Source organism: Dendropsophus ebraccatus, chromosome 1, assembly GCF_027789765.1.
Source record: "Dendropsophus ebraccatus isolate aDenEbr1 chromosome 1, aDenEbr1.pat, whole genome shotgun sequence".
NCBI classification, from domain to species: domain Eukaryota; kingdom Metazoa; phylum Chordata; class Amphibia; order Anura; family Hylidae; genus Dendropsophus; species Dendropsophus ebraccatus.
This window is the reverse complement of record NC_091454.1, coordinates 22625222-22638461: the sequence shown is the minus strand read 5'-3', so window position 1 is coordinate 22638461 and position 13240 is coordinate 22625222. Positions and strand designations below refer to the sequence as shown.

Genomic DNA, 13240 nt, shown 5'->3' with positions numbered 1-13240 from the left:
CCGCTCTTACGTCAGCCGGAGTAATGTAAGACCCAAGATTAGATAGCGCTGGTGTCAAGGCGATGCTGGTAAAGCTCGGCGAATAAGTATGCTGAAGAGTTAAATACTGTCCATCGTTTTCTGGTGGGTTGTGTTCACACACAGATCATGTATACTGCAGCTTTTTCGGTTTGAATTTTCAATACGGTTGAATTTTTTTGTGTGGATACCTCCGCATTGCTGATAGCCTTATAGAGAGGATGTGGAGGGGAGAGATCACATGTATAGAGACTGAGTGTTTTGGCCACGATACCTGCATGGCTGAGAAAAACATCTCAGTCTTTGCTATAGCAACTGCTTAAGAGATGGGCTCCTTAAAGGAGAAGTCAGGCCCTGGCTAAAATTTGACAGGCGTTTAGGGCAATGGGTGAACATAACAACCTATCCTTCCTTGCCTCTCCTTTGCCCTTTTAAAGGGGTACTCCGAAGACTAGGCATCTTTTGTTTTCCTTACATATTGCTTTAATAAAGTTACAAATATAACTTTGTAGAAAAAATTGTTTATATTGACACAGCCCCAATGCTGCCACCAACACTATTACACGGGCCGATAGTAAAGGGGGAGCGAGCGGCGACCTGTCAGCTCAGCACTTGCTTGCCCCTCATTCCCTGCTTGCTGTCTGTGTTGTTGCATGCAGAGACAGCGAGCAGGGAACACTGGGACTATCCTTGGATTATTCAGGCTCACCATTGAAGTCAGCGGTCATATTACACAGAGCAACGTGCAGCAGATGATTTAACATGTCCTATTATACGAAACAATTGTTTTCCTGAATGGTCGGTAATCGGCCAAGTAAGTCCGATATTCATTTTGTGTAATATGGCCTTTAGTTCCCATTCCCCTGCTCTGTTCTAGTGCCCAGGTCCCTGAACACCTCCTGGTGGTGCGAAGGGACCTGTGACGTGGCAGGCCTGATCAGCCATTCATTGGCAGAGACGGTGAGAGGCCGCTCGCCTCCATAGGGCCCCTTTACACAGGCCGATTGGCGAGATCAGCGCCCATCTGCAGAGCTCAACGACTGGCGTATCATTCTTCATGTCTATTAACTTCATTGTAGTTGTCCGCACGTTCCTACCTACACGAGAAAATTGCGGCTGACTGACGATGATTTAAAGGGGTTATCCAGCGCTACAAAAACATGGCCACTCTTCCCCCTTTCTTGTCTCCAGGTCAGGTGTGGTTTGCAATTAAAGGGGTAATGCACCAAAAAAAAATTTCTTTCAAATCAACTGCTGCCATGAAGTGTCAGAGATTTGTAATTTACTTCTATTAAAAAAATCTCAAGCCTTCCAGTACTTATCAGCTGCTGTGTGTCCAGCAGGAAGTGGTGTTTTCTTTCCTGTCTGACACAGTGCTCTCTGTTGCCTCCTCTGTCAGGAACTGTTCAGAGAAGGAGCAAATCCCCATAGAAAACCTCTCCTGCTCTCCAGACTGGAAATAATACCACTTCCTGCTGGGCATACAGCAGCTGATAAGTACTGGAAGGCTTGAGATTTTTTTATAGAAGTAAATTACAAATCTCTGGCACTTCATGGCAGCAGTTGATTTGAAAGAAAATTTTTTATGGTGCACTATCCCTTTAAGCTGTATTTACTTCAATGGAACCGAGTTTGAAACCCCACCCAATCTCGTGACAAGAGAGGGGGAATAGTGGCCATGTTTTTGTAGCATTGGATAACCCCTTTAAGATGTGATCGTCCGGCAAGCGAGAGGCTTCTTGTTCGTTGGCTGATCATTGGCCCTTTTACACGTCTGATTACAGTCAGTGACCATTCCCGCACTGTTAAAGGACCCCATACCCATGAACAGTCAACGGTTATTATTTTTCCAAATGAAGCCCGTGCGAAACTCCTGTAAAGATGGCTTTTCTCTCCGAGAACAGAAGGATTGGCCAGTTGAAATCCAGCATGCCCGATCTTTCTACCCCAGCATCTAAATAATAACAGGAGGCCTCAATACGAATTTGTTCCAATCCCGACAAAATTGGACTCTCTCTAATTTAGACAGCGTAAGTGGAATCTAGACAGTCCAAAGGACCCCATCTACCTGTGTCGGCCACCTACACGGCTGTGAGCGGCCATCGACACTCTCTCTGCTATTGCAGTCATTCCTCTGTTACCCGCTCCCTTATTACTAGATAATCCAATATAGAATCTTTATTCGCTATTTCATCTACTCTTGTAATTATCACTATTTAAGACGTCGCCCTGAAATAAGAGACTGCGGCCCTCGCCGAGAAGTTGCGGTTATTACGGGTTTTAGTTTTTTCCTTTAATAACTATAAACGTCTTTAATGATGTAATTGGTTTTGATGTGTTTTCTCCGCCATTACATAGATCACGTGGACCAACGCTTTGCCTTAATGAGTTTTGCAGTGGATTTTCATCGCATTGCTGCTCGTATTCGCCGCGTAATTGCTGTAAACATCTCAGGGGCCCTGACTGGTCAGGCTAAATGGCCCTGCCATCTGAAGATATTTATTTTGCTCAGGGAATCCGCTGTTATTAGCTCCGCGAGTCCCCCGTAGACTGAAGAATGGATTTATTATACTGTAGATGATAATTACGAGTATTGTAAGACTTTAAATTGTTTATTGCCCACTACTACGCTTTCATCAGCCGCGCTAATGTTCATCCTGAGCCGCCTGGTTCACCAACACGATTCTAGATCCTTTTAGGACACATACACAAGTGATAGAGAGGTAATTATTCAGATGTATGAGCCATTAGTGTCTTTGTAAAGCCGTCACTTAAAGGGGTATTCCACTCAAACATAACTTTTCATATGTTGCTGCCCATGGTGATATTAACAATTCCTTCCATACTTGTTATTATCTATTCAGTCTCCTTTCCCGAGTTCTGAGCTGCTGCTTACTGCTGAAGACACAAAAAACTGTGTGTGAGCTTTTCTCTCTGTCTCCCCCTCCTCCCCCTTCCCTTCTGAGACGGATGATGTAAACCAGTCCCTAGCTGCAACTTTGTAATGCAGAGAGGGATAATCACAGAGAGTTCTTGAGCAACTTGGCCTCAGATTAACCCTCTCAGCATTACAAAGAAGCTACAAAGTTGCAGATAAAGCCAGCCAGGGACTTGTTTACTTCAGCTGTATCGGAAGGGAGGAGGGAGGAGACGGAGAGCAAAGCTCATACGTGTTTTTTTTTTTTAACTGGCACCCAGTTCTTATGCACGGCATTAGTATATTCCCGGGCAACGACCCGATATAAAGTACTGGGGGCCGATTCAAATGAAGGGGAGGGGGGTAAAGATTGTTACACTGGGGGGGCTTCTTGCGGACCAGCACTGTCCGTGGTAACGATGATGTGCATATCTAGTAGGGAATCCTTATTAACGGTTATGTCTTCTTATTTACAGGTCGCACTGATAAGACATAAGGATGAATACGTCAATGACAAAGCGCCGGGGAAGAAGGACTGGCACGACTATGAGTATATTAGACGAGACCGCGATAAAATAGGTAACATCACCTTTCTCATCTGTCAGGGTGGTAGCATATAGTTGTTGGCCTTGGGTCATGCTTAGTGTTAAGCGGACTTGACGAACTTTGGGTTCGGCAACGTTCTCCGAACCTGAACTCTCTGCATTTGACTCCCAGCATTTGAAGAAGTTGGATGCCGCCCTAGGGCTGACAGGAAAACATGGATACAGTCTATGGCTGTATCCATGTTTTCAAGGACTCCTTAGGGCGGCATCCAACTTCTTCAGCCACTGGTAATCAAATGCTGAGGGTTCGGAGAACTTGTCGAACCCAAACAGTTTGGCAAGTCTGCTCAACACTAAGCATGCTATAGATAGGGATCTGACTATTGGGACCCTCCGTGATCATAAGGGTGGCCTAATGCCATTAGTTTAAATAGAGAGGTGCTTGGTCCATTCAAACAATAGCTCCCCCATTTTGGTTATCGTGAAGGTGGTGTCACAGAACTGCTTTGCATATTTCACAGAATTCTTAACACGTCTTTATGGCGCTCTCCTCAAGGAGAAACGTTATCGCTTACGCCCCCCATCAAACGTTTATCGTCTATCTAGCGTCACTCAGTTCACATTCTGTCGGACACCCCTCCTTATGGTTATTGGATGGGTATCTGACCACTGGGATCCCCCACCTTTTAGATGCTTACCACAGGTTCTGTGAATGGATGATGAATGTCCGTGTTAGGAAACCCCCTTTAGAGAGGACCGTGCTGTAAGACGTTAATAAACCCTGGCTGTAGCGTGTTTTGGTGTGTAACATATGTCCCTGTGTTATATAGCACATGTACAAGTCCCTGGATAGGTATGTGTGTTGTATTCAGTATTCATTATAATAAATGTAAATCATCCGTAGGAAATGGCGAGCAAGGAAAACCTTTCCCGATGACTGATGCAGATCGTGTGGAACAAGCGTACCGTGAGAATGGATTCAATATATACGTCAGTGATAAAATCTCCCTTAACAGATCTCTTCCAGACATCCGGCACACAAAGTAAGTAAATCGTGTCTGTTAGGCTGAAAGTTACATAGATTGTCACATTCTCATCCATAGATGGCAGTAGTTAAAGGGGTACTCCGGAGGGGGAAAAAAAATCCAATCAACTGGTGTCAGAAAGATTTGTAAATTACTCCTATTGAAAAATCTCAAGTCTTCCAGTACTTATCAGCTGCTGTATGCCATGCTGGAAGTGGTGTATTGTTTCCAGTCTAAAACAGTACTCTCTGCTGCCACCTCTGTCCATACCAGGAACTGTCCAGAGCAGGAGAGGTTTTCTATAGGGAGTTGCTCCTGCTCTGGACAGTTCCTGACATGGACAGAGGTGTCAGCAGAGAGCACGGTGTCAGACTGGAAATAATGCACCACTTCCTGCAGGATATACAGCAGCTGATAAGTATTGAAAGACTGGAGATTTTTAAGTAGAAGTAATTTACAAATGTTTATACATTTTCTTTCCTCTGGAGTCCCCCTTTAATGTCTGGACATGTACTGTATATGGATATAAAGGGACAGTTATCATTTCCTTTTTGCACATTTTTACATTTTAGGGGTGACATGGTCCCTCCGCTGCCACCAGTGGCTGTGTCAGGAACTGCAGAGCTGGTGTGTGCAGACATTGAGCCTCCCCTGGCTATTCTAATTCATGTTAGTATTAGAATAGACATTAGACTCGGTGAAGCTGTCTGTGTCTGTAGCGCTGCATTGCTCTCTGTACTACACTGTGCCACGACTGCAGCGCTACTGACAGACAGCTTCCCCAAGTGTAATGTCTATTCTAATGCTAACATGTATAAGAATAGACATCAATGGGAGGCTAAGTAACACTAGCAGTATGTTAGTGTGCCAAAAACAGGGCTTGAGCAGTCCTGCAGTTCCTGGCACAGCCATTGGCCCCACCCCTTACTGCGGACATTCAATGTTAAAAAAAAATCACGGGCCCCATTGACACCATTGGTCACCGAGTTGTCTTTTTCCCAGGATATAAATGTCTGATATCAAGGGGCAATAGAGAAACTTCCCTATTAGTTTAGGAAGAACTGACACTTGCTATATAGCCGATGAGTAAAGAGGCAGCTCAGGTCACTTGTTTGTAGTACGCTTCAGTGTGCGCGGTGTCCAGTTCCCTCTCGTATAACCTATTATTTGGAGTGCAATGACGGAGAAACTCGATCTTAATTCTCAGTCCGTGCAGCTAGCGCACTCGATTTCTGCATTCAGCTGAGCTAATAAGAGAGACGACGTCCTTAAGGAGAAGCGGAGTGTGATGGTGGAAGACAGCGGTCTGCAGTGTACTGCGCACACTTCACTCCAAGGGACTGCCGGGCTTCTCAGTCATACAAATTACATAGGGTACCAATGGCCTATATTCACTGCAGAAGTGTGGAGAGCTACGAAAATAACTGCGCCAAGACGTATGGCGGAGAGAGAGGTGAGGAAAATGAAAGAGACGGCTCGGAGATAGATCAAAAGAGAGGAGATGAAGAAAACGAGTGAGAGAGAGAGAACTAACAGATAGAGAGAGATTGAAATAGATGTAAGGAAGGCGATATAGAGGGTAAAGAGGAAAAAGAAAGACATATAGGGGGAGATTTATCAAACATGGTGTAAAGTGAAACTGGCTCAGTTGCCCCTAGCAACCAATCAGATTCCACCTTTCATTGCTCACAGACTCTTTGGAAAATGAAAGGTGGAATCTGATTGGTTGCTAGGGGCAACTGAGCCAGTTTCACTTTACACCATGTTTGATAAATCTCCCCCATAGTGTTGTAAAGTTTTAGTTTGGTTGATGTTCTATAGTATGTTCTATAGGGTCCCGTATCGCAGCACTCCGGTTCCCGGTTCCAGGCCGCTTCCTGGTGTCTGACGCGGGATCTAAGTGGACTTGAAACGGATCCCGCCTCTGTCACTGACTGAGTCTCGAGCCCACGTCAGACACCAGGAAGCGGCTGGGAACCGTGGACCGGAGCGCCGCAATACAGGACCTGCCGCTGCATCCGGGGAGGTGAGTGGACGTCTTTTCTCTCAGCCACTTCCTCCCCGGCCAGATCCCAAAATAGCCCCCGCTGGAGTACCCCTTAAAGCACCTATCCACCTACAATTTAGTGTGGTCTCTTTAACACCAGAGCCCTGGGCATGATCTAGAGTGAGCTTTTCTCCAAAATTGACAACTGGGTGTATCCATTCTGCTTGTCAAAAGGGCGTGGCCTCGGAGTGCCTAGCTCTGGCAGTACCCACACCTGGTAACTCCTAGGTGTCATTTTTTTTTTTTTATAAATTTCTAGGAGGAATAACAGAGGAATGCAGAATGCCTAGGAAGGACAGTATTTTGTGAAGAGTGTAGAGAATGTAGATGAGCCAGGACTCTATTGCTGGACCCCTGCCCCCCTTTGCTCAATACTGTAGTGAGCAGCAATACACATATTAGTAGCCAGAAAGCATCTCTCACTCTGGAGGACTTGCCCAGTCCATGCATTACATACACAAGCCACTGAATTAAAGGAAAATGTAGGTACGAACCTGCTGGTAGGAACCTGTAGCTGCAGAGTTCCTAATCCCGGTACGGGTCTCTTCTAAATATGCAAATGAGCCCGTTGGTGCACTGAGGGTGGTCCTTGGCCCCTCAGTGCCCCGTTCCACATGCCAGCTCCTATGTCCCCTCCTATTTATGCATATTAATATATATATATAAGTAGTCACAGTCTGCTGTCACCAGATCTGGCACTGCGGCCCGGTGCTGTACATGAGATCTTGTGAGAGAGCAGAGCTGCATGCCTACGTACATAGGTGGGGACGTAGGAGCCGATGGGTGGGGCATGGCTGAAGTGCGCCAAATGGTTAATTTGCATATATTTTCATAAAAATACAGAAAAACTGTGCGGAGAGAGACCAGAGCGAGGATCCGGAACTCTCCACTACAGTTACCTATCAGCAGCTTTGTATGTTTGTTTGCCTTCAAAGGGGTTGTCCAGCAAAAATCTTTTTCTTTAAAATCAACTGGCTTCAGAAAGTTACACAGATTTGTAATTTACTTCTATTTAAAAATCTCCAATCTTTCCATACTTATCAGCTGCTGTATGTCCTGCAGGAAGTGGTGTATTCTTTCCAGTCTGACACAGTGCTCTCTGCTGACACCCTCTGCCCATGTCAGAAACTGTCCAGAGCAGGAACGGTTTTCAATGGGAATTTGCTGCTGCTCTGGACAGTTCCTGTCTTGGACAGAGGTGGCAGCAGAGAGCACTGTGTCAGACTGAAAAGAATACACCACTTCCTGCAGGACATACAGCAGCTGATAAATATGGAAAGACTTGAGGTTTTTAAATAGAAGCAAATTACAAATCTTTAGAAGTTTCTGACACCAGTTGATTTGAAAGAAAAAGATTTTCGCTGGACAGTCCCTTTAAGTGCTTATTGTGCAATGCTGCAATTCCCCTGCGGGGGTGCTGCTGGGCAATTGAATCTTTTATTAAACTAAAGATTTCTGAATTGTGTAAGGTTGACAACTCTTATGGAAATTGCACATATGATGCAAAGCAAATTCACAGGGAAAAATAGCAGAACATTTAAAAAAAAACAAAAAAAAACTATACTTACCTTTCCCAACTCTCCTTGTTCCCACCAGTCTTTGATGTCAACCATTAGCTCTGATATGATCAAGTAGAGTGAACACGCATAGACAGGAGACCAAGGAAGCATTGCCGCAGGAGCGCCACTCTCATCCGAAAAATCTGCATGAAAAAAATCTACATAAAACCTACGGCATGAGCGTTTACCCGTAAGATAGCAGATTCAATAAAGGGCAAATAAACAGCGAGAGATATATGGAAATGCGAGTTTCAATAAAAAATAAATGTAATGCTTTATTAAGGCACCCGGAGACCTCTCTCCCACATCTCGGCGCCTAATTCTAGAGGAAACGATGAGCAGATACAAGGAAATCTTCTATAAATTTTACCTTCCAGACTTCACCGTTCACCTTTCCTCTCTGAATCACTGAATTGAAGCGTTGTACAAATCCGACATCAATGATTATCCGTCCTGCAGGGCCGCAGCCGATTCGCAGCAGCTTGGCTTTAAAGGGAGACTGTCAGCAGGTTTAACCCCCTCTGCCACGCTGCCTCTACTCCTCCGGTTTCTGCTACTTCTCGCACAACAGTGGAGTTAAGTGATAACTCTTTCCGCCAGCAGCCGCCACTTGGGAGAGCTTACGGTATACAGATTTATACAGCTAGCTCGCAGTTCAGCCAGAGCTGTATAAATTCATATGCAGCGTGCCTCTCCTTGTGTTGTGAGATGGTAAAGTAAAAAAGGAAAAGAAAAAAAAGTTTAAAAAAAAATATATCTATACACCAGACACCTACGGTAATATTGTGCCTCCAGTACATTACCCATAGAGGCCTGGACTCCACCATACCTATCAAGGAGTCCTGTGGTATTTGGCAGCAGATATTGTTAGATGGGAGGTTCGGCCTCCATGGATGGGATTGGTTCTCCAGCACATCCCACAGATGATGAATCGGAGTGAGATCTGGAGGCCGAGTCCCCACCGTCATCTCTTTGTCATATACCTCATTCCAGTGTGGTCTCCGGAGCATTATCCTGCTAATTGAGACTTTTGCCATAAGGAGGTCCCACTGCCATGAAGGTCTGTACAATGTTTAGGTAGATGATATCTGTCTCAGTGAAGCCAGGTCTCCCAGCAGAACGTTGCCCAAAACATCACACTGCCTCTGCCAACTTGTCTTTTTCCCATAGTACACCTGGTGCCATCTCTTCCATTCGCCATTCATCAGACCAGGCCTCCTCCTTCCATTGCTCCATAGTCCAGTTCTGATGCTTATGCACCCATTGTAGACATTGTTAGTGGATCACCATGGGCACTCTGACCTATGGTTACCCAACCTAATGCACAGCAAGTTGCAACGTCCGGTTTAATCTGATTCCTTTCAATCATAGCCAACAGGAAATTTTTTAACGGTTTGCTCTACGGCAGCTCTTCTATGAGATAAGACGTCAAGGACTAGTCTTCATCCCCCTCAAACATCAATGAGCCTTGAGCACCATGACCCTGTCAACGATTCACCGGTTGTCCTTCCTTGGATCACTTTTGATCGGTACTAACCACTGTATACAGGGAACACTCCAGAAGACCGGTCTTCTTAGAGTCCCAGTTACAACGTGGCCCCATTTATCCTCCTTCAAACACACAGAATTGGCTGTTCACTTGTTGCCTAATAGACGTCCACCGAGCCATTCCTAAACTAGAAATGGAGGGCACCATGGATGCCATTTTGCATCCAGACTTGTTTTCTTATACTCATCCCCATGTATAGGTTCTATTGAATATGTTATAAGATATTGGCTCCGATGTCTGCAGTATTAATAATTTCTCTCTTTGTATTGGCTTTATTATCGAGTCCATACATCTGCTTTTTGCAGTGTTTCAGGAACCCTTACATTCACAAATATCATTGTCCTATTGCAACATCCAATACGGTTCAGACCTGTCTCCTCTTCCATCTTATCACTTGGCAGCTCAGAATCGCGGTAATAGAATTGCACATAGCCGGCTAAATATTTTTCTCATAAGAGACTGGTAGTGAACCAGTCTGACCTGTAGTTCAAACGTAATTTAATTTCCAGTGTAATCCACTTTGCTGACCACGCATCAGTGTCCAAAATAGTTGCAAGAAGTCTCAGAAAGTATCTGTCTTGCCACCGTCTGCAGTTTTCTTTTTTTTTGTACAAGGCCGAAGAATGGCCAGAACGCTATAAAAATTTGCTGAAGGTATAAGAAAAATTGCAGAAAAGCTATTGTATCAGTTTAATGTAACTGTCCTGGAGACATGGTTAGGCAAGTAACCTAACTAAATGTAGGGGGCACAGGACCCTACTTAAATGTAGGGGGCACAGGACCCTAACTAAATCTAGGGAGCAAAGGACCCTACCTAAATCTAGGGGGCACAGGACCCTACCTAAATGTAGGGGGCACATGACCCTAAGTGTAAGGGGGAACAGGACCCCAACTCAATCTAGGGGGCACAGGACCCTAACTAAATCTAGGTGGCACAGGACCCTAACTAAATCTATGGTGCACATGACCCTAACTAAATCTAGGGGGCACAGAAGCTCCAGGCTGAAAATGACTGAGTATATTATGCATTAGGTTACTAAAACAATGTACAGCCTAGGTTCACTGACGTATAGTCACAGGCTATGAGATGTGTATGGTAGCTGCCATGTTTATGTGGAGCAATAGCATTATTCTCTTCATGTGCTTCTATATAGGATCTGTCAGTTTTCCTGACAAAGAATATGTATATGCTCGGAAATAGATTTATATAGTCACTTGTAGACCATGTTCGGTAGATTATTCTCACTGAATGCAGCATGTTGCAGTTTGCTCAGTATATGGTATGCCAATGTAAACCCCGAAGGCAAGCCTAATATGAACGTAGCCATAGTAGAAGCAGCTATGACAGACACCATTTGTCCATTGTGAGGAGGACGGGGGGGGGGGGGGGGATGGAGGAGGAGGCGACCGCACTTCTTATAAATAAATCTGATGTTCTAGGAATTATTAGACACCACACAGCGTTATAATGATAAAACTGCTTTTTTTAAGACTTGGTCACTTAAGTGTAACTGTTAGGCAGGACGCACTATTATTCTGATTTGTGCACCTTGTCCCTAGCAACCAGGATAAGTGCAGCTTGTCCATAGCAACAGATTAAGTGCAGCTTGTCCCTAGCAACCAGGATAAGTGCAGCTTGTCCATAGCAACAGATTAAGTGCAGCTTGTCCCTAGCAACCAGGATAAGTGCAACTTGTCCATAGCAACCAAATTAAGTGCAGCTTGTATATAGCAACCAGTCTCTTCATCATGCATATTATTTCGTAAATGTAATCAGTTATATAGCATTTATCGGCGGCATACATCACAATTCTCATAAACAAGAAGAACAATATTATTATTATTTTTTTTTACAAAAGTCTAATTAGAAATTCAGGTAATTGTGCAGTGACACGTTATTACCTCAATATTAATCGGAGTCTTGTTTAGAAGAAAAAAAAAAAGTTGTCTTTAAGTTGTCACTGTTGCTTTAAAAAACTTTTTTTTGTGTTCAGGCTCGTACCGATTATAAGAACTCCCTGCTCTGTGTCAGTGAAAGAGTTTGGGCTCTATAGACTTACATTGTGAACGCAACAGATCACATGACACATGATCACCGCGATCAGTACTAGTCAAAACTTTTGAAAAGCTTTCATGACATTTGAAGAGTTTTTTTTTAAATGACATTGACGTTTTAATTCCTTTTTATATATATATATATATATATATATATATATATATATATATATATACTATTTAGTATATGCTTTGCAGTAATCACAGTATACATCAGGATTCCCATACACGGACAGCATATACATTGAAGTAATCACAGTATACATCAGGATTCCTATACACAAATAGTAAATGCTTGGTAGTAATCACAGTATAGTCAGTCAGGATTCTCATACACAGTTATATATCTTGCAGTGAAATGATAGAATCCAGGGATTTGATCAAATCACTAGGCATTTGATCAAATCCCTAGGGAAATGATGAAACGGCGCTCCATCATTTCCCTAGGGATTTGATCAAATGCCTGACCCCCTTTCAGGGAAATGATGGAACTGAACGATCAAGAAGTCGCCTGGCTCTATGTTTGGCGGCAGAGGCGGACAGGGGGAGCGTAGCGGCACACCTTCCTGGCAGGCATATGGCAGAGGGGAGGACTGAACCAGGGGCAGACGGGGAAGCAGAGTGGCACACCGCCCGGCGGGCATACGGCTTTGGGGCAGACAGGCCGGGGGAGCTGGAGGCGTATCGCAGGGCGGGGCGGACGGGGAAGCAGAGCGGCACACCTCCCGGCAGGTGGACGGGGAGTGGAGCGGACAGGCCGGGGGAGCGTGAGGTGCATAGCAGGGAAAACGAGCGGAACTGGGAGCAGAGAGGTGGCGGAGGCGGACAGGAAGCAGAGAGGACAGGCTGGGGGGAGCAGAGAGGCGATACGGTAAGCGAATTCTATGTCGCAGGGGGAAATTATATAGTTTATTCCATCATTTCCCTAAAAGGGGACAAGGATTTGATCAATTCCCTAGGGAAATGATGGAACGACGCGGTCATTTCATCATTTCCCGGGATTTGATCAAATCCCTGATTCTGTCATTTCACTGCAACATATACAGTACATTGCAGTAATCACAGTATACATAAGGATCCCTATACACAGATAGTATATGCTTGGCTGTAATCGCAGTATACATAAGGATCCCTATACACAGATAGTATATGCTTGGCTGTAATCGCAGTATACATCAGGATTCTCATACACAGATAGGATATACATTACAGTAATCACAGTATACATCAAGATTCTCATACACAGATAGAATATACATTGCAGTATATGTCAGAATTCTCATACATGGATAGTATATACATTGCAGTATATGTCAGGATTCTCATACATGGATAGTATATGCCTTGCAGTAATGGCAGTATACATTGAGGATTTCCTAATGCACACCATAGACAGATGCTACTGCGTAGGCAGACATGGCATACTTAGTAAATAATGTATACGGTGTAATATACAATGTTTTACTAGCTGCCCCTGTTAGGGATAATACAATCTGTTGTGCTATTCCATACAGCAGAATAACAG

At 44.4% G+C, this 13240-nt stretch overlaps 1 protein-coding gene across 1 annotated transcript in view; it reads left to right on the top strand.

Moving 5' to 3' along the window:
• Window positions 1-13240, top strand: part of GALNT10 (polypeptide N-acetylgalactosaminyltransferase 10) — a 127623-nt gene that overhangs the window by 76843 nt on the left and 37540 nt on the right. Inside the window, exons 2-3 of the mRNA XM_069969050.1 lie at window positions 3412-3514; window positions 4385-4523. Of these exons, the coding sequence (XP_069825151.1) occupies window positions 3412-3514; window positions 4385-4523 (242 nt within the window). The remainder of the gene's footprint in view (window positions 1-3411; window positions 3515-4384; window positions 4524-13240) is intronic.